The 27,223-nt window shown below is 56.7% G+C and overlaps 1 protein-coding gene across 3 annotated transcripts; it reads left to right on the top strand.

The window, feature by feature from the left end:
- Positions 1-978: 978 nt before the first annotated feature.
- Positions 979-26,890, top strand: SARDH (sarcosine dehydrogenase). Of its 3 annotated transcripts, none has more exons than XM_030000115.2 (22): positions 979-1,217; positions 1,300-1,418; positions 2,206-2,527; positions 3,143-3,321; positions 3,830-4,009; positions 4,619-4,742; positions 4,938-5,038; positions 6,370-6,474; positions 6,948-7,077; positions 9,325-9,411; positions 9,553-9,643; positions 11,694-11,835; positions 13,445-13,528; positions 14,305-14,418; positions 14,975-15,113; positions 15,733-15,846; positions 17,414-17,561; positions 17,893-17,986; positions 22,990-23,152; positions 23,479-23,647; positions 24,103-24,238; positions 26,325-26,890. In XM_030000115.2, exons 3-22 carry the CDS (start codon positions 2,212-2,214, stop codon positions 26,448-26,450), a joined length of 2,742 nt encoding a protein of 913 aa, XP_029855975.1. In that variant the 5' UTR covers positions 979-1,217; positions 1,300-1,418; positions 2,206-2,211; the 3' UTR covers positions 26,451-26,890. The 3 variants fall into 3 exon arrangements, with proteins under 3 accessions (XP_029855975.1, XP_029855976.1, XP_029855977.1); XM_030000116.2 differs by having other exon boundaries at positions 1,034-1,217; positions 1,303-1,418; XM_030000117.2 differs by having other exon boundaries at positions 1,034-1,228.
- Positions 26,891-27,223: the final 333 nt, after the last annotated feature.

Raw genomic sequence — 27,223 nt, 5'->3', positions numbered from 1 at the left:
CTCTGCATTGGACTGACCATCAAAAAAAATAACCACCCTCATTCTTGCTCTGGAGCTGCATCAGGGTCCTGGGGCTTGGAGGGACTGAAGTCGCTGCTGCTTTCTCTGCTGTCCCTCCTGAGCTTGGTGAACTGCTCGGGCTGCTGAATGCCTGCTTGGGTTTGTATTGTTTTAGGTCCGGTCTAACCCAAAGGTCGTATTTATAATTAGCACACGCTGATGAAATGGTTCTGGCCTGTCAAACAGAAACAGCCCACTGCAAACAGGAGTTTAGACTTGTTTGCATCTCTGTGGTTATTTTGAGCAATTAGTCCATGGAGAAGTCTGGAGGAATTGGGGCTTTCTCTTGAAAACTTAGAAACTGATTTTATCTTTGGGAGAAATGCTGCCTGACACAGGGGCTAATGCTGGAACAAGCGACCCCCTCCACTTCTATCCAAACCCTTCCCAAACTGGGGGAATTTGGATGCAGGCTGGGTACCACGGTGTGTTCAACATGCAAGAACAGAGGCACGGGGCGGTGGGGAGCAGCGGGGGGCACTTCCCAGGGTGATGCTGCCACTGAATGCTTAAAAGCCCCCCAAAACCCCATCCCTGGGCTGCTCGGGGCTCCGTGGGGCCATGGGTGGGCGATGCTGCTCAGGGGACGCTGCAGGGACCACGATGCTGCGCAGACCCTGACCACGCCAGCCGCCGGCCAAAGCCCAGCTTCTCTGCGATATCTCAATCAGGCCCTTCAGAGCCACCTTTAAAAAACTTGCACCACCTGCGTATCCTGCCCAAACAGGCCCTAATTTCAGGGGTGAGTCCTGGGCAGGAGGAACAATAAACCTTCGAGGTGGGAGATCTAAATCAGTTTCTTTTCCTACCCCCTCTAAATTAAATTTTTTGGTGTTCCCACCTTCGCTTTGAGCTCTCGGGAAATGCGTAAATTTATTTTAATTCTGCTCTTAAAATCTAACTGCTGGGAACTCCGGCAGGAGGGTCAGATGGTGCCTTTCCTCGCCGTGTTTGCTTTCTGGCATCCAGCTGACGGCTCCAGCCAGCCGCCGAGCGAGCCCGAGAGGCTGCGAGTCCCCGCTGGCCCCAGCTGGGCTGTTTGTTCTCTGCTGGGCACCGAGCTGGGGAGAAAAGCGGCGTTTTCCTCCCTGTTTTGAATTTCTCCGCTCTGCTTGACTTTTCGTCTTCGTTGGGGAGCAGCAGAGCCACAAGAAGGGGTAAGAGGGAGGTAAGCCCCTATTTCCCGGCCGCCTGGGCTGGCTCGGCTCGCCTCCGGCACTGGTTAATGTTTTTTTGCAGCAGGGGCCGAAGGGACGGCGGTGCACGGAAGAGGAGGAGGAGGAGGAGAGCATCGGAGGAAGGCAGGGGCCCCACGGCTGTCACGGCTGGGATAAGGCAGCCCGGAGCGAGCCTCGCCGGTGAGTGGAGTCTCGTCCGCGGGCGGTGGGAACCTGCCGTGGGCTGTCCGAGAAACTCTTGCGGGTGTCGCGGGATTTCCCGAGTGGGAGTTTGCAGCTTTGCTGGGCTGCCGGGGGGACAGCGGGGGGTTTGAAGGCCGCGTAGAAGTGAGCGGGGGGTTTCGGTGGGGTGAGCTCCGGGGCTGTCCCCCGCCACGGCCCGTGGCTTGTGTGGGAAGGGGTGTTGCTTGCCCCAGAGACCCTGCTGCACCCCTGCTTGTGCACCCAAAAACATGCGTCCGGAGCAAACCCCGAGCCGTGTCCCTGGCCGGGAACCCAGGGTGCAGGGGCTGGGGTGTCTGCAGGCAGGATCTGTCCCCGTCCCGCACCCGCAGCCATTGCACTGCCCTCTTTTGATAGGGAAAAAACCTTGTGCCTTCATTGTGGCCAAACAGTTCTTGAATACAAGGGGGAAAAAAAAAAAAAAAAAAAAAAAAAAAAGTGGTTTCTGCAGGCGTGAGCGAGCACAGGCGTTGCCCCGTGCATTTCCAAGCCCCTTTTTGAAGTGGGGCCCCTCTGAAGGGTGTTTAGGAGTACACACGCATGCAACGGCGATCCCGTTTCCCTGCTGGAAGGGGGTCCCAGCACCCCACTCGGGGACGTGCCCCGGGTCTCACTCCAGCCACCCACAAGCTGCTCAGCCCCTCGCGCAGCACCCTGAGACGTGGTGAGACCGAAAAGGTGGGGAGCAGCCGGGCTGGCCGGGGGTCCCCTACCCGTGCCAGCGAAGCGGTTTTGGGATTTGCAGGTAGAGATGTCCTACGTGAGCTACGCCTTGCGGGCGGCCGCCCCCCGCCGCCTGCCACCCCCTTGGAGAAGCCCCCGGCCCTTCAGCAGCGCGACGGGTCCCACGACGAAGAAGAGCGTCCCGTACCAGAAGACGCTGAAGGAGGAAGGCTCCGGGAGCGGGGAGCCCAGCCGGCCCCCACCACCCTCGGCCGAGGTGGTGGTGGTCGGAGGGGGTAGCCTGGGGTGCCAGACCACCTACCACCTGGCCAAGCAGGGTGTCACCAGCGTGGTGCTGCTGGAGAGGGACCGCTTGACCTCGGGGACCACCTGGCACACGGCCGGTGAGGCGGTGGGCGCAGCGCGGGTGGTCCCTGGGGCGGGGGTGGCGGGCACGGGGATGCCCACGGTTTGAGACGTGCCGTTGTCCGTGGAGGGGATCCGTTGCGCGGGCTGGGTCCGGATGGGTCGGAGAGTTTGGGCTTTAAATGTGGAGAATTTCAGGGGTTCTGTTTTCCCTTTTGGCGTAGCTTTTTGTTTGGAAAACGTCCCCCAGATTTTCTTTTTTTTTTTTTTTTTTAAGTTTTATATGATCATGGGAAAACTAAACGCTTTCTTTCCACACCTTTTTATCCTTCTTCAAGCCAGTTTTCTTTGACAGGGAGGGAGGAGCTAGAAGATGTTAATTCAATAAGCTTTTTGGGGGTTTTGTCTCTTTTGGGGTAGTCTGCTCCAGAAACTCTTTTTTCCCCATTCATTTAATGCCCAAGGAAAACAGAAATCGATGATTTGTAGGGCTCCCACATCTCCACGAGATGGAGCAAGAACCCTGGCAGGGTGACCCAGGCCACGAGTGGGATGGCGGGGGCCCTCTCTGCATCCCGCGATGGTGGGCGGCGGGAGCGGAATCGCCTGTCCCACCCGTGGGCTCTGTGTTGCGTGCGTGTCCTCCACCCCAGGTCTGCTGTGGCAGCTTCGTCCCAGCGACGTGGAAGTGGAACTGCTGGCGCACACGCGGGACGTGGTCAGCCGGGAGCTGCCGGCGGAGACGGGGCTGCACACGGGCTGGGTGGAGAACGGAGGGCTCTTCATCGCTTCCAACAAGCAGCGTCTCGATGAGTACAAGAGGCTCATGTCGGTAGGGTGAAGCCCCTCGGCGTCCCCCCTGGCCGGGTGGGCTGTAGGAGGTGGGGTTTATCTCCTGCCCACGGGAGCGGGGATGGGGGTCCCAGGGTTGCGGAGACCCCGGGTCTCCGAATGGCCTTGCCTTCCCACCCGGAGAGCTGCGAGTGGCCTGGGGTGGGCTTCCAGGGCAGCCTTCTGGCTTCTGTAAGGCTGCTGAAATCGGGCAAAAGGCTGGCAAAGTAGGCAAGGTTAAATCCAGCCATGGATTTTTGCCCTTTCAGATAGCGGTAGCATCCTTTTCCCAGCTGCACAGGCAGCTTGCTTGCAAATACAGGACCATATTCCCTGAAATCTGTGCAGACCGTGCCACCCCACGCTGGATTTAGGGCTTGCCTTGGGGCAGCAGTTGCCTCATCTGGGAGATAAATGCGTCCTGGGGGTCTCCTCCTCCTCCAGCAGCAAGTGATGAGCAAAGCTTTTGTTACCTGCTTGAGCTCCCGGTTTTCTTGTCCGGTTGGCAGCTGGGGAAGGTGTACGGCGTGGAGTCCTACGTCCTGACCCCGTCGCAGACCAAGGACCTGTACCCGCTGATGAACATCGATGACCTGTACGGCACGCTGTACGTCCCCAAGGATGGCACCATGGATCCAGCTGGTACCTGCTCAACCCTTGCCAGAGCAGCGACTGCCAGAGGCGCTACGGTAGTTCCTAATTAGTAATTACTAATTAAGGCCTGTTGACCCTGGGAGAAGATTTCATCCTCTGCCTTCCCCAGCTCCTTCTTTCCCACCGGAGCAGAGCTGGTCCTGCTGCATCAGGTCTTTGCCCAAGAAGGGTGTTGTCCTCTTCAGCTTTGATAGCTGCTTGGGTCACAGCAGCAAAGCTGGCAGAAACCATGAGATCCAGGGAATATACAGGATGAAAAAAAGACCTTTAGGAGCAAGACGAAGCAGCGCCCAAGGCAGGTTCCTTGGGAGAGCAGAGGTTTTTGGGGTCAAGTAACACAATCCACTCCTCAAGGCAGGGACTACCAGCCCGTCCTTGGTGCGCTGCTTAGCTCACATGCGTGTAAATAATAAACACCCTCTGCAGCTGTGGGTGCACAGAGCAGCGGGTTAAGTCTGCAGCTGCGGGGGGGTATGTTGTTATCAGCAGTAACAGCAATAGCTGTTGGGAAAGGGACATGGCCAGTGCCAGACCGCTGCTTAGATTCACCTTTCCCAGATTTGGAGGGTAGATGTCAGGCGAGCCGGGTCGTCCCACCGCCCGTGCGACCCTGCGTGACTCTGCTGCCCTTCCTCTGTCGCCAGATCATCGAGAACTGCCCGGTCACCGGCATCCAGGTCAGAGCTGATGATTTTGGGGTGAAGAGGGTGTACGCGGTCGAGACCGCCCACGGGACCATCCAGACTCCCTGCGTGGTGAACTGCGCAGGTACGGGGCGCAAAGCACGGCGGGGAAGGTGGGGGGATCCGGGGCTGTGGGTGCAGGGCAGGGGGTGGCTTTGCATCCCGTGAACCGGAGGGTCTGCATCAGTCCTCGTTCCCCTCCGTCTGGCTGTCACCCCCAGACCACCGCAGGTCTCTGGAGGACGGATTGGTGCTCAGCGCGGGGCCGCTCTCTCCGCAGGCGTGTGGGCGCGAGCCCTGGGCCGGCTGGCCGGCGTGCACGTGCCGCTGGTGGGGATGCATCACGCCTACGTGGTGACGGAGCGCATCGAGGGCATTCAGGTCGGTCCCGCGCGGCTGCGGATCGGTTCCTCTGCTCTGGAGGACAGCGCTGCCTCCTGCCCCCCTGAACGCAGCAGGGTGGGATGGGAAAGACCCCCCGGGACCCCCGGAGTGCAGGACCCCCCCCCCCACATTCCTGCCTTCAGTGCAAGCCTGTGCTGCCAGGTCAGGCTCTGCACCCGGGGAAGTGCACATCCAGCAGCTTCTCTTCCTAGCAGGACTATCAGACTACCTTTAACAGAGTCATATTTAATATTTAACAATGTTATGACTAGCAGGATAATTTTTTTTTCTTTTTTTTGGTCTTGGTAGAATTATTATAGGGTCTCTGATGTGTTTGGTGTCTGATTGCAGCGTCAATAAAGATGCCAAACACTTTCTGAACAAGCCCCAATCCCCGGCAGGCAGAGGTGTAGCTCTCCAAGCATTTCTAAACTCTCCCAAGAAATCTGTTTCTGCCGTCCGGCTACAGAGAGTTGTTTAGGAGTCGAGGGAGACTGCATTCACTCAGGCGCCAGGGCTTTGAGGGTGACACATTATTTAGTTTCCATCCTGCTGACACAGTCTGTGTCTGATTTTTCAGTCTGAGGTGCCTCATTTTAGAAAGTGCTGGTGTCAATGATTACACTTATATCCCAGTAATTCTGCTGTGGCGTTCAAACACGGTGAGAAAGAGACTTTTCAGAGAACAGTCTGCAGCTTGCAGACCCCTGTGCCTCCCATTCAGTCCACTTAATTCCATCCATCAACGTGAAATGCGGTAGGCCCTACACCAATACTTCCGCGCTATCTAAATGTTTCTCTACCCATTATTCACAAGAACAAATCCCTCATTCTTGGCGTGCTGCTGCCCGCGCGTTGTGCTGCTGCATCCTCCTGCGGAGGCGGGTGGCGGAGGAACGATGCTTTCCAAGCTGGGATCAACCGCAGCGGCTGCTCCCGCTCCCCCCCGAGCATCCTGGGTGCTGCCGGTGCCGCGGAGGAACAGCCGGAGAGCCGAGGTGCTGCTGCCCTCGCGCCTCTGCAAATGCACCCACAGCTACGGCTCCTGCCCGCAGCGCTGGAGTTCGCCAGCTGCTAGTTAGGCAGGATTTGTGCAAGGCTTGCCTTCCAGCTTGGGTGCCTGGGCACGCGGGCACCCAAATTTCAGGGCTGAGGGAACATCCACGGAGCCACCGCTGCTCCCGTCCTCGGCGGGTCGTGGCTGCAGGTGCCGACCCTGTGCCCCAGACCCTCAGCTCATCCCGCTCAGCCTCGCCAGGGCAGCGTGGGGGTCTCCCCGCAGCTCTCATCCCTCTCTCACCCCTCCGCTCCCCCTCCCCATTTTGCAGAACATGCCGAACGTTCGCGATCACGATGCCTCGGTATATCTCCGTCTCCAAGGCGATGCCCTTTCCGTGGGTGGATATGAGTCAAACCCCATCTTCTGGGAGGAGGTGAGCGGTGCCGGGAGGTTTTCCGGGGGGAACGAGGCAGGTTTCCAGGGAACCCACCTCGGAGGGGTGGGTGCAGGCGTGAGTGCCTCAGCCCCCGGCTCCTGCGGGTACCAACCTCCACACGGCTGGTGGGGAAAGCACAGGACAGTATCTTCCCTTTGGGTCTGTCTGTGGCATAGATAGAAGATGCAGAGGCAACAGCAATGAGATGAAAAGGCTGGGCTGCGGGGATTTAGAGGTCACCGTGCGGTCCCTGCCCTGCTGCATCATCCCGTTATCCAGGCGCAGGTGTCTTAATTCGGGCTCTGTCCCAGACCTTTGGCTTGGCTGGGCTGTTCATGAAAACACAAAGAAACCAGAGTCTGCAAAGCAGCATCTGTTTTCTATAGTCTCCAAGGCTGCTAGAACTGAGAAGTTCTTATGCCATCAGCTGTACTCTATTTTGTGTCCTGATTCCCATTTCCCACCTTTAGGTATCTGAAAAATTTGCTTTTGGCCTCTTTGATCTGGACTGGGATGTTTTCATGCAACACATTGAAGGTGCCATCAACAGAGTACCGGTGCTGGAGAAAACGGGCATTAAATCCACCGTCTGTGGGCCAGGTAACGTGGCTGCAGTGGTACTGTGACGGCTGTGTTCCTCCAAGGATCTTGCTGGAGGCAAGAGGAAACTTCATGTCCCGGGGAGAAGAAAAACCTCTCTGAATGCAGAGAAAGTGGCTGTGGTCTGGTTGCAATGGTGTCATCTTCCAAGGGGTGGCATCCCAGGCTTAGCCTAGGTGGAGAAATAGCTGGGGAGCTTATTGTCTTGGTCCAAACTGGGGATGGCTAGTGCAGATTTACAGCCGATGTTGTGGCCACCGGACTGGGGAATTAAGGGGCAGATTTCTTCCAGGCAATGGCCATTGTTTTACCAAGTGTTATCTTATGTTATTATTTTTACTACTTGCTTCTGGGCCGATGACATTAGATTTACCCAGATTTACATCCCAGGCTGTCTGGTGTGGAGTTAAAGGCCATAGCATTGCTGCAGCAGCAGATGGAAGTGATGCTTGCCATCGAACCTGAACCCTGCATGCTTGGTTTGGCCTTGAAATCCACCGCATGCTAAAAAAAAATTTTTAAAAAATCCCTTTTTGCTGTAGCACTTAAAGGGAAACCCTCTTGGGGAGGGAGCGGTGCTGCTGTACAAGGGGAAAGTAGGGCACGTCTCCTGCCCCGCAGCAGATAAAACATGACATGTACAAGGTGGAGGCCTTGGTCCTGGGTACGGCGGGTTTAATTAAACTGTGGTGTAAGCAGAGCTGGTGGCCTCTGGTGGGGAGCTGACTTCTTATAGATAAATGTCTAGTATTTGTAGTACAGTAATGTGATTTCCAAAGGGTCAGCGCTCCTTCTTTTCTACTTTTTGATTTAAACCAGCAGCTGGTTTGCCTGCGACAGCTGAGTCACGCTGGGCCGAAGCAAATAGCAAACACTTGTCCTTTCTGCTGCGCGGTAAATATTTCACCACCAGAACAGTTACCGCGCTGTGCTTCAGGCGCAGGGGATGAAAGCAGACCAAATCGGGGTGGTTTAAGCTGTTTCTCCTCCAGCTGCTAATCCAACCCTGCAGCCGAGAGGACCAAGCTCCCTTTGGAGCGCTCAGCATCCGTCCCAGTGCAAAGTCAGCGGGGCTGGCGTGCACCGCTGGTGAAGGGCAGGTAATTTGGGTGCTGCTCCATTCATTCAGTGAATTTGTAGCCTGGCGTATCAGTATGGGGATCTTGGCATGTGAGAAGCTGCTTTGGTGAAAAGTGGAAATATTCTTCTGGCTCTGCTCTTGGGAAACAAGCTGGGCATTGTTGGGTGGGGGAAGGACCAGATCGAACTCTGTCTTCCCTCTCTGCTTTCACACGGATGGATGAACCACCATAAAACAGGGAGGAGAACTGCACACCTCTGTCAGGGTTGTTTTGCTCTGTCCTCCCTAGCAGGGATTTGCACAGGGGCTGTGGTTGATAGCCCCGTGGGGAGCAGGAGCTGGCAGCATGAGACAGCGTTAGCACAGGAGCCTTGGGCAACATCAGCAGCAATCCCTCAGTGGAATAAAGTAGCTGAAATTCATGAAAATCCCCAGCAGAAATCGATGAAGGTGAAATATAGTCATCATAATGAAATACGGCCCAGGTGTTGAAGAGGCAACAAACAGGTCGGTGCAGCCCCCTTGGCTGGGGGATTGGGAGAAAGCAAGAGGCTGCTTCAGCCACCGCAGCGCCTCGTGCACCTTCTGGTTGGGGATTCATTCTGCTTCACAAATTTTCAGTCTAAACCCCAACACTGAGGTCCTCCCCACGCAGTACGGGTGTGCAGCAAGCGCTGCTGAGCTGCCCGGAGGGCACAGTTACCCCGAGCCCGGGGTCTCGATGGTGCAGGGACAGACCGTGCAGATCTGCAAAGGAGCTGCCTCTGCCACCGGCAGCGCGATGTGCATATGTATGTGTGCGTCTGCATACGTGTATGCTCATGCAAGCTTCTGAAGCCAATATATGTATATATATGTATGTATATTTGCTTCGGGAGCCTGCACAAGGCACCTGTGTGATGCTGGGCATCCCAGTACCAGGGCAGCCGTCCCTTTGGCCTCTGCTGCCTGGGCGCTGTTGGAGAGGCACAGGTGGGGGATGCCCGAGCTGAGATGCTGGGATGTACTCGGTGTTGGTCCAATTCTGGCCCCATCGACCTCTCTGGGAGCAGGAGCAGGCCAAGGCCAGCACGGGAAGCTGTAGGAACCCTGCTCTTAAAGTGTGTGGTGTGTCCCCAAAACGCCCATCCTGGCCTCGCTGGCACATCCCTCTCTCTGTCTTGCAGAGTCGTTCACAGCCGACCACAAGCCGCTCATGGGGGAAGCCCCAGAGGTCCGAGGCTTCTTCCTCGGCTGTGGCTTCAACAGCGCTGGTAAGAGAGACCTGAAGGGATCACCCCTCGGGCATCCCAGTGCGGGCATCCCAATGCGGGCATCGTATCCCGGGCAGAGCCCGGCACCCACAGCCGCGCTTGGCCTCCTGCCCTCATCTGGGTCCTCGCCTCTTCCCGCAGGGATGATGCTGGGAGGTGGCTGCGGGAGGGAGCTGGCTCACTGGATCATCCACGGGCGGCCGGAGAAGGACATGTACGGCTACGACATCAGGCAAGTCACCCCGGCTGCCCCAGGTCCCCGCGGGCTGGGGGCTCCTTCGCTGATACCCCTCGTCCTTGGGTGCTCCCTGGGGACGGGTTCCGAGGCAGGGATGGATGCTGGCGTTGGGAGTGGGTGTCTGGGCAGCGTCTGTGCCACAGCCTGTGTCCCTCCGAGGAGCTGAAATCAATTATGCTCGATGGCTTTAATGAATTTACACGTGGGGTTTATCTCATTTGCCTCGTCCCACTTCTACGCAAACAGCTTCCATCAGACACGAGGAGATTGCAGCGATGGGAAAGGACAGGGTAATTACGTTTGGGTTTTGTTGTTGTTCAATTAGTGCCGTGCCTAATCCTCTAAGTTAATAATCGGGGGTGATGATTTCAACAGGAGAAAGATTAGCTTTCCCCCTCCTCTGCCGCACAACGTGGGCCGGGAGTTTTGACTGTGCAGATGTTGGCTCTGTAATTGCTTTTGACTTGCTTGATTATATTTGGTTGGGTTTGGGCTTTCTTATAGGGCTGCTAGCGACAGCAACCACCTTGTCAGGGACAAAGCTTTTAAGATCACGTTGCTTTAGTGGCAAAGCTGGTAAGAACCCCGTTGACTCGGGCTGGGAGGAGAGGGGAGTCGGTGCTGGTGCCTGCAGAGGTCAGCAGGAGATGCCTCCAGCAGCCTTCCTCCACCAGCCCTGCAGCCGGGGCAGCGACGGGCCAAGCCGGGGAAGGAGACATCCCCGGGCTGGACAGGCTCCGCTGCACCGTCAGACAGGCGGGTTGGCACAACCGCAGCCGTTGTGGAGCTGACCTGTGCCGCGGGACCCCAGCCCCGCTCAGACAGTGGCCGGGGGCTTTCCAGCCCTCGCATCTGGATTACCCGAGCATCCCCCGTATCCCGTCTGCCCCGTCGTCAAGCTGGCGTCAGTCACGTTTTTTTCCTTTTGGTGACGATTACTAAGCTCCTCTTTAAATAACTCCCTTTTCCACACATTTAAATATTTATCCTCTCAAAACACTCGCTTGTAAATATTTCATCTGGCAGCTGTTGCTCCTCTTGCCGCTGTCAAAAATTCAGCGCGTCGGTGAAGGGGCTGGGGCTGACGGGGCAGAGAGGGGTGCCAGCGACATGCCGTGTGTCACCCGCTGCCTGTCCCGTGCCAGCAGAAGAGGCAGCTGCCCTCACAGCGAGCCCACGGCTGCTTTTGGGGAGCATCGCTTGCATTGCTTGCGCTGCTGCAGGGCTCAGCCCCGGTGCCCTGCCTCTCCTCTGCACCCAAGCAGCGGGAGAGAAACTTAAAAGTATTGTTTTAAAAGGCCCTATGGATGACATTTTGTCTTGCCTTTCACCTGCTGCCTGCCTCCCTTTCTCCAGACCTGGGGGCTTTGGGCTGGAGAGGAGCCGGTGGTAATTCGGAGAGCCGTGCTCCCCTGCCTGCCGAAGCCGGAGGACGGGAAAGGTGCCACCGGCACCCGGGGCTGCTCTCCGTGAGTTATCGGTCTCTGCTAATAATAACCTGAGCATGTGCTGAGCTGGCACTTTCCTTCAAGGAGCTTTTCGGTTTGAAAGATGAAAATATGTCAAAGAAATTTAAAATGCTTCAGGTTTTATTTGTCTTTCAGGCTAGGGAGAATTGGATGAAAAATGTAAGGAATGTCCAGGGCTCTTTCCTTCGTCAGGGCTGCATTTAAACCCAGGCAGTCCACGAGACATGTTCTGAAGCCGGCCCCACGCTGAAGCGAAGCAAAATTAACCTCAATTCTCCTCTTTTTCTATTTCCCACCCGCCCCAGCAGGGCTGTATCCTGCTCCCAGTTGCTCTGGGGTACATGTGCCTGGAGGAGGGCTGGGGAGCTCGGTGGGGGCTGCCGCGGCATGGCCAGCACCAAGCCCTGCTTGGTTCCTCTGCTCTCCTACCCGTGAAACTGGTGCAGGAATAGCAATTTTACACCACAGCAGCTGCATCCACATCTGGGTCTGGCCGAGAGGGCCAAGCCCGGGAGCGGGAGGCACCCGGTGAGCTGGTGGGCTTATCTGGACGCTGCCCTCTCCCTGCCTTCCAGGAGGTTTCACCAATCCCTCACAGACAACAACCGCTGGATCCGGGAGCGGAGCCACGAGTCCTACGCCAAGAACTACTCCGTCGTCTTCCCCCACGACGAGCCGCTGGCGGGGCGCAACGTGAGGAAGGACCCCCTGCACGAGGTGAGGATGCGCACCCTGACCCGGGCTGCCGTGCGAGGAGGAGCGATGGGAAGACCCCCCGCAGTATCCTTGCAGCAAAAAAGAGGTGGCAAGGAGTGGCCGCAGCTGCATCGCTCCCCAAAACAGTGCGGTGCTCGCCGGGTGCACGCTGCGAGGGTGCTGGGGCCGTGGACGGTTTAATGGTAGAGGTGCCAAGCATTCCTCTAATATTTAACTTAGCGGATATGGCTTAAGAGCCCGGTGATGGTCGCTAGGCAAGGGAAAAGTGGAAAGAAGGGCTCAGAGGCTTATTTCATTCACTGCCAGTCAGGCTCAGGGGCAGTCGCAAGGGCTGTGGGATGCCGGATGCTCGCAGGGATCTCGCCGCGTCTCGCTCGCAGCTCAGCAGCAGCTTCTCCTCCCCAAAACGGCGTCTCGCGATGCAGAGCGAGACCGGGGCACGAGGAGGGATGTGGGAAGAGTGGGGAGCAGCTGTGCCTCCGCGGAGGCGGTTTTGCTGGCACCCACTCAGTCCCTGCTGGTTTTGCTCCCTGGAGCCGCCAGCCAGGGCTCCTTCCCTGCTCCCACCTTTGCCAGCTGCTTCCTTGCACAAATCTCTGTAGGTGAACACTTTCAAGATGCAGCACTTCAGAAAAAAAAAAAAAAAAAAAACAGTTTCCAGTGGTTTGCTGCATCAGCAGCATTGCAGCAACTGCAGCTCAGAGCCCCCCAAAATCACCCACCGCTCCCAAGATGCTCAGGGTGACCCGGGGCTGGTGCCTCGTCCCACCCCATCGCTGCCAGTCCCAGCCCCAGCAAGGAGCAGCCACATTTCTCGAGCCCGTTTCTGCTCATCGCTAATTCATATCACACTATTCCTCTTCCGATGGAGAGCGGAGGCTTAAGCAGTAAAACAGACATCCCTCCCTGCCGTCCCCCGGTGTTTGGTTGACAGCTTAGTTGTTTTCTGTCACCGAGGATGCAATTTATTTTTTAATAGCATGTCTAATAAGCGATGCCCATTTGACTGACAGCCTGGTATTTATACATGCAGCTCCAGAACATTTGCTGTGTTTTATAAATAGGCACTGAATCATTTCTGAAATGTTCAACAAAATCTATTCTTTTCTGAACAAAGGCACCAAACAAAAATATCTTAATGGATCCCTAATTAATTGTGTGCAGAGAGATTTTCCTGAGAGCACAGAGGAGGAATGAGAAGCTTGCTATATAAATCTTAAACATCATTATATAATTAATCTTGTAAACATCGGGGGGAGTGTTGCGCTCTGGGTCTAGCATCTCTCAGTCAGTAATTCGTGCACCCTCGCACAAGCTTTGGTAGGGTGCACAGCTGGGCTGCCGGACTCCTGCCTGTCAGCTGCCTTTGAGGCAAATACCTTCCTTGGGGGGACAAAAATATCGGGCAATTTGCAGGCAGCTGGGGTTTGCCACTGTTTTAAAAGACAAACTGCAGAGCTGATTTTGGCTACTGATAGCCAAAGCCAAGGGGTCACAAGTCGGGTCTTGAGCATGCACTCGAGGAGGGCAGCCTGGATGCCGCTCCAAAAGCACTGAAAAGGCTTTTTTTTAACTGTTTGTCCCCATTTCTCCGGCTTCGCTTGCACAGGAGCTGCTGCGACAGGGCTGCGTTTTCCAGGAGCGGCATGGCTGGGAAAGGCCCGGCTGGTTCAGCCCCAGGGGAGCAGCCCCGGTAAGCACGGCACGCGTTTTGGGGGACATTCAGCCCGGAGGGTGCCGGCCGTGTCCAGCACATCTAGGAAGCATCCTGCGTGTGCAGGATGTCTGATATGCTGCAAGAAGTTGCATGTCCCCAAAACGGGTCCATAAAAGCTGTTGGGCTTTAATTGCCTGTAACAGCGGTAAGAGGGAGATCTGTGTGTGCTGTTGTGTGTGTCTGTCCGCTCGTCCCTCTGCAACAGGCAGCGTCTGCCTCCAATGCCCCAAAACGACAGGCACCGATCTTAATTCTATATGCAGCGGGCAGGGATGCCAGGGTGGGGACCCATCACCATGGGTAGGGATGCTGGGAAGGGGACCCATAACCGCGGGCAGGGATGCCAGGGAGGGGACCCATCACCATGGGTAGGGATGCTGGGGTGGGGACCCATCACCATGGGTAGGGATGCTGGGGTGGGGACCCATCACCATGGGTAGGGATGCCGGGATGGGGACCCATCACCGCAGGCAGGGATGCCGGGATGGGGACCCATCACCGCAGGCAGGGATGCTGGGATGGGGACCCATCACTCCAGCAGGGATGCTGGGATGGGGACCCATCACCATGGATAGGGATGCTGGGATGGGGACCCATCACCACAGGCAGGGATGCTGGGATGGAGACCCATCACCACAGCCAGGTCCTTCACGGACCCACTCCTCTCCTGGCACGGGGTGAAGAGCAGCCCCTTGGCTTCAGCCTCACATCATCTTCCTCACTGCCCCCATCCTCCCGCTTCCCCCCTCCAGGTCCTGGATTACGATTACTACGGTGCGTACGGCCAGGAGCGCCACAGGGACTACACCTACAACCAGCTGCTGGGGGACGAGTACACCTTCGACTTCCCCCCCCACCATGACATCGTGAGTGCAGGGGTGCAGCCCTCCCTTGGGCCAAAACCGCTGGGCACATCTGGAGCCGGGGAGGGGTTAGAAGCAGCAGAGCCCGTGCCATGCTGCCGCTTTGGGTGGAGTTGGTGAGGCTCAGAGGGAGGGGAAGCAGCGAGCTTTGCCCAAAACTGGGGAAAATGTTCCAAAAAGATTAAGAGAAATGTGTGGCCCATGCTCGGAAACCTCAGTGGAGAGGTGACAGGGATTTTACTGCTGCTTTCCCAAATGAAAGAGTTGAGACCAGCTTGGGGGAAGTAGCCAATTCCATAAAATTTAACTATTATTATTGATAATTATCACTGTGTTAGTGACATTAAGAATGGGATTGAGCACACAGAAAGGCCTGTCAGACTTGCTTCATTTAATACCTGATTTTTCAGGAGTGTTTGAAGCCTTGCAGGCTTTAAAGTCACCAGGCGAGCATCTTGATAGTGTTTCCCATTACATAAATGGCTTTAATGTGTGTCTTCCTTTGTGGAGTGAGATTATGGCTGGCTCACCTTCAGCGGTGTGTTTGCTTTAATTGTAGATCAAGAATGAATGCTTAATGTGCAGAAATGCCCTGGCTCTCTTCGACATGTCTTATTTTGGGAAATTCTACCTGGTTGGACCTGAAGCAACAAAAGCGGCGAACTGGCTGTTTACTGCCGATGTGAGCAAAGCACCAGGTACCGGCTCAGTCCCCTTGGCTTCGGCTGCACGCTGCCTCTGCTGAGCACTGCCCTGGGAAATCACATCTTACACCAAAACAAACCGGGGGGGGGACCCAAACTGGCTTTTCTTTTAAATGCTGCTTTTGCAGAGGGTATGGGAAGTGTGGGAGAGCAACTGCTTTCCTGTCCTCACCGGAGGCTGGCTTCTGCTCTCATTTACGCAGGGGCAAATGTGCTCTGAGCTGGGGGGTGAGGAAGGGGGGGGTCTGGCCCTCTGGCTCCAGCTGTGGCTCACAGCTGGAGACGTGATGGGTACTGGAGTAAATCAAGCACGACCCTCACCAGCCGCGGTTTGCACGGGGAGAAGCTGGCACCTCCTCTGGGGCTGGGAGGCAGCTTATGGCTTTTCCAAGGATGCAGCTTCAGCTCCTCATGCAGAACTGGAGGGGAAAAAGCATTGCTCCTCTCCCCCTTCTGGTGCTGGGACATCCAGGGTCCGTCAGGGCATACCCAGGCAGTGACAGCTGATGTAACGATAAGGACAAATTTTCCTGCTACCCACCTCCCTCTGCCAGGGCCGGGGCTCTGTGCCAGGGCTGGCTGACGGGCAGCAGTGCCCATCTCCTTCCCCCAGGCTCGACCGTGTACACCTGCATGCTGAATAAGCGGGGCGGCGTGGAGAGTGACCTGACCGTCAGCCGGATCAGTCCTGGGGACCCAGCCTCCCCCCTGGCCCCCACCTTCGAAGGTAAAAGCCCTGAGCATGGGGATGCTGGAGTCAGGCACGTTTCTGCAGCCGCCGTGGGGCTGGGGGAGATCACTGGGTGGGTTTACCCTCCCGCAGTTCAGCTCCCAGTCTCTCCCGCTGCCTTTTTCAGCTGTGACAATGCACGCAAAGACCTTTCCCAATCCCGGGAAGCCGTGGAAGCAGGTTAGGTCCGAGACCCGCCAGCATCTCCTCCATCCCCGCCACACTCAGGGTGCCGCAGGCGCGGGGGTGATTGCATTTACCTAATGGCAGCCACCTGGCTTTTTCCACCTCCGCCCCTCGGTCCCTGTAACCCAATTATCCCCCTTGTCCCCGGGGGCCTGCACTGCTCATCCGCATTATTGGGTTTGTCCAGCCCCGGCTGGCGGCTCTGACCTCTCCCCAAGTCCTTATCAGCTGCAATAAAAAGGAATTGAAAAGCAGCAGAGCAGTCAGCCCAGAGGGCAGAAATGGCATTAGGCAGCGGAGGAGGAGGAGGAGGAGGAGGAGGAGGAGGACACTGAGCTGGTCTCCAGCAGCACTGCCAAACGCCGTGCCCGGTAGCACCGGAGCTGGCACCAGAAGGGAGGTTTGCACTGGGGTGGCCAGTGCCCACGGAGCCTTGTCCCCACTCAGTGTCACCCTCAGAGTCACTGCTGGGAAGGGACCAATCCTGCAGCGGTGCAGCCCCCAGCACCAGCCCAAGGTGGTGGGCGCTGGGGGGGGTGATCTCACCACCTTTGCCCCGGCGTGATCGGGTGCCAGCGAGCTTTTCCTTTGCCATGGGAGAATCTTGCATCCCTCTCGTCTGGGGCGTTCGTGGGGGGCAGAAGGGTGAGAGGAAGCGGATGGCGGAGCTGCAGGGTTTGTCAGGCGATGGAGGAGTTTAATCGCAGCAAAGTCTATTTTTCCAATTACAGTAGGTGGCTGCACTTATTATCGTTATGACAGATTATCAGAGAGCAATTTTGTAGCGGCAGAAAAGACAGAGGAAAGACTGATTACATATTAATCAGCTCTCAAACCCCATCCCTGGGGATTTTTCCACCCAGGATTACTGACAGGATGAAATTCCTCCTCGTATACAGTGCGGTCCCTGCACTGGTTATGGCCCCGTCGCTGCAGCCTTCCCTGCTCCCACCTGTAGTTCCCGGCTCCCTCGGCACTTTGGCGTCTGCTCTGTACTGGGACAAAAAAGCAGATGCTTTTGCTGTTGGTCTCAAGGGATAAAGAGTTTTTTCTCTTCCTGTGATGCTTACAGGCACCTCTAGGGCTCGAACAGCTTTTTTTACCTTTTCTTGTTTCAGGTTTTAATGGTCATTTGGTTTTCACTGTGCTGAGCCCCACAAAAGGCAGTATGGATGTTAGCAGAGCCCCAAAGCCCTCCCTTGCCCCAATACTATTTAACCCCCCACTTTCTTGGCAGTCCCTCTGGGCTATGCAAGCTGGAGAGGCTCAGGGCTGCAGCTCAGCCTCTGGAGAGCAAAACCAGCCCCGACCTGAGCTGGGCATCACCCCCAGCCCAACGCTCTCGAACCTGAAAGGCTGCCGGGGGGGTGTCTTCCAGGGGATGGCTACTACCTGGCTATCGGCGGGGCCGTGGCTCAGCACAACTGGTCGCACATCACCGCTGTGCTGCAGGACATGAAGCTCCAGTGTAAACTCCTTGACTGCTCGGAGGAGCTGGGCATGATGAGCATTCAGGGCCCCCTGAGGTGAGTGTGGGGAGAGCATCGCGGTCCCCTCCTTGCACCCTGACTGTGGAGGGATGCCTCAGACGCGAGCCAGGTCCCTGTGTCGGGCAGGGGTAGGTGTGAGCCCCACGGCACCAGGCGATGGTCTGGCTGGAGCAATATGCCCTTTGCTGGGGAATTGGAATTTCTTTTGAGGCTCTCACAGCGTGGCATATCACCCACGTCAGCTCCCCTTTGGAGGGACAAGTCTTTCTCGCCAACGAGACGAGAAAGCAAGTTTTAGTGATAACCCTCAGAGCAGGCTGGCGAGCTACCTCCCTTTCACCGCGGCTGCTTTGCTGTTTCCCCACAGCCGCGTCGTCCTCCAAGAAGTGCTCGACACTGACCTCAGCAACGAAGCTTTCCCCTTCTCCACCCACAAACTCGTCACGGCCGCAGGATGCACGGTAGGACGGGGCCAGCCCTCCAGTTTCCCAGGGAGGTCTGTTCACTGGGGCGACCACCCGCCAGCCTGCACAGCCGAGCATCCTCTGCTGGGATGCTGAGCATCCTCTGCTGGGATGCTGAGCATCCTCCGCCTGCCTCCACATTGCTGCAATGGGCAGCTGGGAGGCTTTTTTATGTTGGAAAAGGCCAAAACCTGGGGTGTTTTCCTCCCTGTTTGCTTGCCAAGTGCCAACCTGCTCTCCCAGCCCGCCTGGCAGTGTCGTAGCCCGGTCTGAGCTTGGGGAAGGGACATGGTGATTTATGGCTTTGCAGCGCTGTTGGAGGAGCAAGAAACACCTCCCACAGATTAGGGGTGAGCGCTGGTGATAAAGAGATTTCTCTGACACTCTAGATCACCTCCTTTTTGCCCTACTCATAGGGACAACTTAATGTAAAGCGTGTCAAGTACTGGCGGTAAGGGCTGGGCAGCCTGCGGAGCCAGTATATTTGATCACAGGAGAAGTTTGACAACCTTAAGCTGTCTGTACTAGCGCAGATAATCCTGCATTTGCCCAGACTTCAGGGCTCGCGTCAGCGGTTATGCAAGAAAAGCACAGAAATGGTAATGCTCCGTGCTAACGCCTCGGGCTAAGCCCCTCGGCCGTTGGAGCGAGGGGATGAGAAGCATTTTGGGGTGCCGGTGGTAAGCAGCACTGCTGCCCGGCTTGGGTGCCTGGTGGGGAGTCACGGGTGGGGGGTGCTGGCCGGCTCCTGCCCCCACGATGCATGGCCTGGGGAGGCAGTGCCGGTGGGGTGTTTTGCAGGCAGAGGTGAGCTCGCTTTCCCTGCGCTGCCTGCCCGCAGAGCACGGGGCAGGCACGTGCCTGCCGTCCTGAGCGCGACGGTCCTCAGCGAGCCGCGGGAGATGCACCTTGCCCAGGTTGGCAGCCTGGCACCTCTGCCGGGACCCGCAGGGATGGCTTTAACACCTTGCGTGGCATCGCTCGGAGGCGTCGAGGGAGGAGGGCTCAGCCTAAAGCGGTTTGGTGTCATTGGCTGTGTTGCAAAGAAGTGGATCAGTCCCTGGGGTTTGCTGTGAGGTTTCGCAGTGCTGTCTGCTTAGTTGGACTCCTCCGTCTCACCTGGTGCAGGGCGGCGAGAAAAGAACCTTAAATCTTTCCCCCACCTCGCCCAGCGGAGATGGTATGAAGTTATCCCTGGGGGAAGGGGGTGATGGCAGTTCTTTGGGGAGTTTTGTCATGTGTGAAGCTGCTGATTTAGCCTGCTTGAAACATCCTAAATAGAAGAGTTGGTGACAATGAAGTGTCGTTTTGTCAAAAGAGAAACATTCTGGGAAAACCTGCTACTGGCAAGTTTTGGTGTCGGGGAATAGCTTTTGCAAGGTTTGCCCGAGAAGCTCTGCCTTGGTTTCTTATTGATGTTTGCCCCATGTGAAATATTCCTTCTGTTGCAAAAACACCCCTTTGGAAGAGAAGATCGAGTTTGTACCCCATCCTTCCCATGGGAATCTGGGCAGGCAGTGGACCCAGGGCATCTCTCCCCTCCGGAGGAGCCGGCTGGCAGGAGGGACCGTGCCGACCGTTCGCTCTGGTTCTCAGGCCAGTGTCTGATGGGAGACGAAGGGACTGAAGGTGCAGCAGTAAATCTTGTAAAAGGCAGCAGGAAAACAGGGAGCTGGAGGCAGGCTGGATATTAGTGAAATTGGGTTAAGCCGTGCGCAGCCACTTTTCATTCAGAATTAAAGTGGCTTTAATTCGAATGCAGCTGGCTGCTGAAGGGATTGCTGCTAAATCAAATTAAGGCTTCTTGATTTGTGAGCAAGAGCCTAGCCAGGGTTTAGGGTGGTTTAACTCAGTCACAGATTTTGCCCAACTCGGATTAATCCTCCAAACCATCAGTATCAGTGTGCCCTGTGCTCCAGGTGCCAAAAACCCAGTGTGTCCAGTGTCCCCTGGGGGGGAAACAGCAGCATGAGGGACCCAAAAGCCAATCCATTGTTGCAGGTTGTCCAATACGTCGCATTTTAGTCCCCACCGGTGAGTTAAACCCTCCCCAGTCTTCCCCTGTCACGCCTGTGGCAAGGTGATAATATCTTGTAAAATCTACTCATCCCCTAGGAAAGGTGTATAAATGTTCCCGTCTTGAAAAGCGTGATTAGTTTATTTGCATTTCACTTCAAGTTTATAAAAAATAATTGGGTCCTGTGTGGAAGAAATAGCTGGCAGAAATTTTGTGGCTTCTTTTGGGTGTAAATGCCCTGACTGTCAGAAGAAAGCTTTCCTGCCTGAGGGGTGTGCGAGGGCTCTGGGCTGGGGGGAGCACCATCCTTTGGGATGTCTCCTTCAGGCTCCCACTGCACGATGAGCACGGAGGACTCCATCCCACGCTGAAATTAGAGTAGGAGGGTTTCTCAGGACAGCGGGCTGAAGCCTTTGCTGATACTATCACCTTCCAGGGGGATTAAACTGAACCCAACATCTTTAAAAAGTTATTGCTGAGATTTTCATGCATTAACTCAGTAGTTGAACAAAATCAGCTAGAGTGAAAGGAGAGTTCCAGCAGAGTTAATGACTCTGGAAATTACTGATTGGTTTGTGAGTTTATATATAGCGTCTCTCATTGTATTGAACAGCAGAGAAAGGTCCCCCTTTGAATTTCACTGCTGGATACAGGGTGAAGTTCAGGTTTTCATTTTCTAGAATACTTAAAATGCTTTTGAATTGCTGCTCAAAGACCCAGGAATTGATGTTATTTCATAGCTCCAGTTGAAATCTAATAGGAAAACCTGTTCCTGGGGGAATTCAGCAGAAATCCGGCAGGAGCAGCTGAGCCCACTCCTTGACGTCCCCCTTGGCCTCCGTGGCGGGATGTGCACCCCTGCCTGGGGTACGCATGCATGGGTGCAACCTCAACCCCTGCCTGTGCAAAGCTAATGACCGGCACCCCAATTTTCTCCAGGATACCTGTTTTCTATGGTGCACTGCTCTGCCTCACCGCTCTTGCCGGGATGCTCGTTCCCCTGGAGCAGGGGTGGTTTGAGGGGAAGTTTCTCCCAGGAGTAACTTGCTCCTGAAAGTAAAGTGCACTTTAGCTGCAGCGCTGACTACTGAGTCGCAGGCAGGGTTAATGAGCCGGGAAGTTGCCTGTCAATCCCCAGAGCATCTCCTGCCGTGATGAAGATGGTACTGGCTGCAGCAGCTTGATCTCTGGCTGTTCCCTAATTAGACGACACCTTTGTGTGGAGCGAAAAGCTTCTCTGCACCCCTTGTGTCTGTGCACCTTGAAAAGCCTTTGTGCTTCGCTGCGGGGCTGTGGCAGGGACCGAAGGAAGGATGGCTCCCCGGCACAGCTTCTTTTGAGGAGGCTCAAAATAAATTACCAATACCTATGGCGTTCCTTCCTCCTCTCCACTTCTGTTGTAAAGGTTAAGGCATCTTAAAAGCTGCCTTAAACTCTGCTTGAGGACATTATTTTTGCAGTTTCTGTAGAGCAGGAGGGTGCTGGGGGAAGCAAGGATGAATTTGGGTTCTCAGCCATCACCCACTGGCCGTCCTCACAGACAAGAGCCCGGGCACCCCTTTGGTACTTCTCCTGCCTGTTGCTGCCTGTTTTGGGCAGCGGCTGATGTTGTCTGTTGTTGTTTATACCTGGGATTAGAGAGCACAGCTGGGACCAGCTCCCGGTTGTAGTAAGAGCTTAGCAAATGGCAAGATGCAGCTTCTGCCCCAACGACCTCCAGAACCAGCATGGGCAAGCCAGCCTCAAAGCCGCGGAGCGTGCCTGGCCAGCAGAACCAGCCTGGAAGTCTCTTCCTAGCTGAAAACTGCTTTATTAAGACTGCAGATCACGATCTCGCATGAAACTCTTGAGTTAATCTCTCTCCCAAAGCGAGGTATGCATTTGCAGTTGATGTGCATCCGAAGGGATGAACTGGAGGGGGTTTTGTGGGGGAGGAAGCAGAGAAATCCAAAGGGATGAAGCAGAGGGAAATACCCCTTGAGTCTGAGCTGCATCTCCAGGGAAGGTGCCTGAGCTGGGGTGGTCCCAACCGGCCTGGAGAGCTTTGGGGATACAGACTGTTTCGGTAGGGACAAGAGGAGGATGCAGGCAAGCCTGCCTGGGCAAGAAGCAGGGGGGACACGGGCAGGGCAGTCCCAGCACGGCTGGGGGGTCTGTGCCCCCGGGAGTGCAGGCAGGCATATCTCTGAGGATGAGGCTTCCCCCCCGAGAAGCACCGAGTCCTCTGTGCAGATCTGCTCGTTCCTCTTTGGAGCTTCATGCGTTCGGCGTGGAGCTAATTTGGCAGCAGAGAGTAACTCTTTGGGGCACAATCTCTGCTGGGGGGAAACCTGAGCATCCCCTCGGGGGGAGCAGGGTGCGGGTTGGGATACCGGGCTCAGCCCCTGCCCGGGAGCGTAGGGCCTTTGGGTGCCTCTGCCATGGCAGCACCATCCCGAGTGGGGGACATCCCCGGGGGACAGCAGCCACAAAGTACCCCGAAGCAGGACAGTCCTGCTGGGGACCAGCTTCCCCATCAGACGGGCTGATCTGGGGAGATGAGGGGCTGAGGGTGCCCACAGGCTTTCTTCTGGCATCGAGGGATCAGCAGAGGGAGACAAAAGCCCGGCTGGAGCCGGAGCATCATGACTAACCCCAGCCCAGCTGGTGGGACAGCCACGGGATCGGTGGCCGGAGGATGGTGGCCACAGCCCCCTCGGCTCACTGGCCATCCCTCCTGGGCGCTGCCGGTAACCGGGGATGGAGGGGCTGTGGGTTTGTGGTGCCGAGCTTAGGCTGTCCAGAAACAAGAAATTCAGTCTGACCCTGGCTTCGTGCACTAGGGAGAGCAAAGAAATGCCTTCCACCAAAGCAGGGCGTTCGCACAAGGTTCCCGGGTGAGCCGGCTTTCCTCCCGCCGTGGCGATGGGCAGCTCTGTGGCTTCTCTCGTGCTGCATAGCCCGGCTCCGTCTGCAGGGGTGTTTGGCTTCTTAAATTTCACAGGTCCGTGCCATGAGATTGTCGTTCGTCGGCGAGATGGGCTGGGAGCTGCACGTGCCCAAGGCGGACTGCGTGAAGGTTTACCAGGCGGTGATGCAGGCGGGTGCCCGGCACGGCATTACCAATGCTGGCTACAGAGCCATCGACAGCCTCAGCATCGAGAAAGGTTTCTTGCTTTCCTTACGGCAGCGCTCATTGCTTTGCCTCCGGCCAGGGGAGCAGGGCAAATAAGTTTTTCCCAGCTTCAAGGGTGGGTTAGTGTGACTGGAGGTGTGGCAGCTACTGGCAGAGATGCCACCAGCCCCAGTGCTCCTTGCTGAGATTTCCCCAATACGGGCTTCTCTCGGGGGTGCTTTGTCCAGGGCCAAGTGAATCGAGGGCAACAGCGGTGTCCGAAACGGAGGGGTGACGTCTTGGTCTCCTGATGCTGCTCACCCTGGGCTTGCTGGCGTGGCAGGGAGAGGCTGGATAACCCGTGTTTGCTCTCTGCAGGGTACAGGCACTGGCACGCAGACCTGCGCCCCGACGATACTCCACTAGAAGCAGGCTTGGCCTTCACCTGCAAGCTCAAGTCTGGCATCCCCTTCTTGGGCCGGGAGGCTGTGGAGGCTCAGAAAGCCAAGGGCATCTTCCGCCGCCTCGTCTGCTTCACCACCGAGGAGTGAGTACCACTGCCGGGCTCCGCTCAGCGCCGCGCAGCACCCAACGCCGGCGGCTGCCCCGGGACGAGCACCTTCAGCCATCCCCATCCTGGGGAATGCACACGGAGCTCAGTTGCAAGCCGGTTCAGCTGTTTTCCATGCTCTAATTCCGTCTCTAATTTAAATCCCACCGTAAATTCCCAGCTGGATGTTTAATGGGAGCTGCAAATGCTGTGACAGGGAGTGGGTTTATCTTGTTTCACCCGGAACAGCGGGAGGTTTTGCAAGTCGGGCCGGAGGGGCTTTGCCAGCACCTGGGATCAGCGCAGGGAGCTTAATGAACCTGTAGGCAACGGGAGCCCCGGCACGTGGGCTGCTCCGGGGCAGAGCGGGGGTCCGGTCCCCCCAAACCCCTCTGCCCCGTGGGGTCCTGACGCGGGGCTTTGCTGATGGCAGCTCTGCCTTTGCCTTGCAGGAAGGTGCCGATGTTCGGCCTGGAGGCGGTCTGGCGGGACGGCAAGGTGGTCGGCCACATCCGTCGGGCAGACTTTGGATTTGCCATCGACAAAACCATCGCCTACGGCTACATCCGTGATCCCGCGGGGGGCCCGGTGAGTACAGACCCCCTGCCACCGCCAGCCCCCGGGGACGGCTGCACCTTCTTCCCCGCAGCGGGGGCTTGCTTGCGGGGGGGAGCGTAGTGCTTGTTTGGTTTTGAAGCCGTATGCACAAGCTCGTTGCAAACCCGCTGTTGTCTGGGGAGCACGATGGGGCAGCCCCCCCGTGGTGGAGGCTGGAGGGTGAGGGATGCCGCGGCTTGGCAGCAAGGCCAGTCTCACCGGCTGTTGCTCTGCGATGTTCTCCGGCTTAAGCACTGCCTCTGATGTTAATTGCAACTGAGTATTTAATTGCAGCAGTGAAATAACGTATGTTATAGGGAGCAATGGCCAATAGGAGCGCAGCAGGCTCTTAATTAACCCTGGGAGACTCCTGGATAGTAAATCAGATGCCCTCATTAAGCAGCGTGCTGTAGGCAGATGCCAGGGACCCCAGGTGGGGACAGAGGGCTGTGGATGACATCCCCCGGGACCTTCCCTGTTGCAAACCAGGAGCAGTACATATGCTTGTGCTTTCATTCTCTTGCTTGCCTTGGCTTTTAATCCCGCATCAGTGCAAGACTCCCAAGTCAGGTGGCTTTGTGTTCCAGTTGTCCCCTCAGCCCCCGCGGACCAGCTTTTCTCCCCACGGTGAATGTTCCCCCCTAGACCTTCCTTTCCTTTCCCCCTTTCCCATTCTCCCTCTCTCCTCCCTGTTACATCTCGCTCTCCCGGCCGCCCCCGCCTGCCCCAGGCAGCGTGATGGAGGCAGCAGGATGGAGATGGCGGTGGGGGACACACACACACGACAGTCCCCTCCTGCCTCCAGCGAGGCACCGATGCGGCAAAGCGGCACTGAGCGCATCCCCGCCGGGTGCATCCGTCGTGCCGCTCTTCCCCGCTCGCACACCCGCTGCAGGGAAAGCTCTGCCACCGCAGCGTGCAGCAGGGCTGGCAGCAGGCAGCTGCCTGCTGGGCTTTGCGGGGGCCGAAATGGCAACGGTGGAGAAAGGCATCGCGTACGGGTGGTCGCGCCGTGGGGTCCCCAGCTCTGCCAGCTCCTTTGCGTGGCCGCTCCGGCTGGCTGCAGCCAGGAAGAGGCGCTTGTTAGGCAGATGTTAATGTGCAGCCCTCATCTCACCACTCTCTGGGATAATTCCCACTTGGTTTGGGCAGTAATTGCGGAAGGAGGCGGGAGCTTTGCTGTGCAGGGAGGGGAGGTCGCTCGGGGGACCTGCACTGGGATCCTGCCCCGTACCATCCCCATCAGGGCTTTGATGCTGGACCCAGACCCCACACCAACCCCGAGACCTTGGAGGAGGGCACGCAGAGCCCCCCACTTTGCAGTTCCCTGGCAGTGGGGTGCCCAGCACGGCTGCTCAGAGCCTTGCCGTGTTGCATGTGGCCCTTTAGTTTCCATCCCACGGATACGGCCCTTCGGTGACCGGGTGTGATGCTCCCCGCGCTGGGAAGGGGGGTCCAGGATGGGGATGTCTCCGCAGCATCAGGGCTAGGGAGTCAGAGGAGCAGAAGAGGTACAGGGGGTGAGATGGAGAGCAGAGAAACAAAAATTCTGTTTGTTGCTGAGTCGCTGACAACTTCCCACAGCCCTTCGCTGTGCCGGGGTGTCTCAGCTGCCAGCACTGCCTGGCTCTGGGTGAGCCCTGCGGGCAGAGGGGACAGCTCACGTTCGTCATGCCAAGCGGTGACGTCCTGGCTGCCACCGTGGTCCCCTCCTGCAGCCAGGGCTGACCCCGTTGGGGTGTGCCATCCAGCCTGGTTGTTCTGGCAATGAGCTCCCAACAGCCTAGCAGTAAGCGCACCTTGCACTGGGTGCCACTGAAAAAATCCACAGAAAAAAACAAAAACTCCCAAATAAATAAATACTGCATTCTTTTCTATTTTCTTTTAGCTGAGCACTTTTAAAAATCTGGTTTCCTCCTCTCTGTGCATCCTTCTGGGATGGCAAAGCCGGGTTTTCTGCGGAAAGCAGATCTGCGGGGTGGTGTGGGAGCTTGCCCAGTGATGGAGCTGGGATGCTGGCAGGGAACTGGTGCATCGCAGCACCTAACAGGGGTTTCACCATGGCTCTGCCTTGCAGGTCTCGCTGGATTTCGTGAAGAGCGGCAGCTACCAGCTGGAGCGGATGGGAGTGACCTACCCTGCCCAAGCACACACCAAGTCCCCGTTCGACCCGGACAACAAGCGAGTGAAAGGCTTTTACTGAGAGTGCGGCGGCGCGGGGCCAGCGAGCGGGTGCTGTGGACGCCGGGATGAGGAGAGGGAAGATGTCATTAGGAGCTGCTGGCTGAATTCCTGGCCCCCGGCTGCCCTAGCTGGCTCCAGGGTCTGCTGGGAGAGCCGGGCAAATGTCTGCAGCGAACTCGTCAAACAAATTTAGGTCAAATTAGAGGGGAAGAGGAGGAAGAGATTCCAAAAAGTCCAAAGATTTTGTTGCTCTGTTTTCTAAATGAAGCAATACCACTACAGCAATAATTCTTTTCCATGAGTTAATTGGCCTGAAAACAGTGTTTTGCTCGACTGCAAATGAAGAGGTTTCAATTTTTGACTTTGCTGGAAACTCTTTCCCCCAAAATGTAGTTTCACGCTGCCTGGAAATGAATTTTTTTAACTAACTCTGCTGTTAATACAGCTGTAGCCTCCAAACCTGCCGTCTCTCCGGTCCCTTGCTGCATCTGTCCCCGTTCCGATGGTGTCACCTTGCCCTGACTGTGCCCTGGGGACCCGGTGCTGGGGTGGGAGCACTCGGGGGGGCCATGGAGGGAAGGGGCAGGGGGTCCAGGGCCATTGCCTGGCCTGACACCGTGGATGCTCTGCTAACTGCAAGGTTCTTCTGCACTGTGAAGTCGTTGGCTTTACCCAGGGGGTTCCCAGGCATGTTCTTCCCATCTCTGCAAGCACAGGTTAATCCCTCCATCCCGTCTTGCCCCAGTCACAGCCGGAGCTTCGGGTCCCACTTGGGCAAAATGTTTCCCTGTG

The sequence above is a fragment of the Aquila chrysaetos genome, chromosome 24 (genome assembly GCF_900496995.4).
Source record: "Aquila chrysaetos chrysaetos chromosome 24, bAquChr1.4, whole genome shotgun sequence".
Classification (NCBI taxonomy): domain Eukaryota; kingdom Metazoa; phylum Chordata; class Aves; order Accipitriformes; family Accipitridae; genus Aquila; species Aquila chrysaetos.
This window is presented reverse-complemented; position numbering and strand designations above follow the sequence as displayed.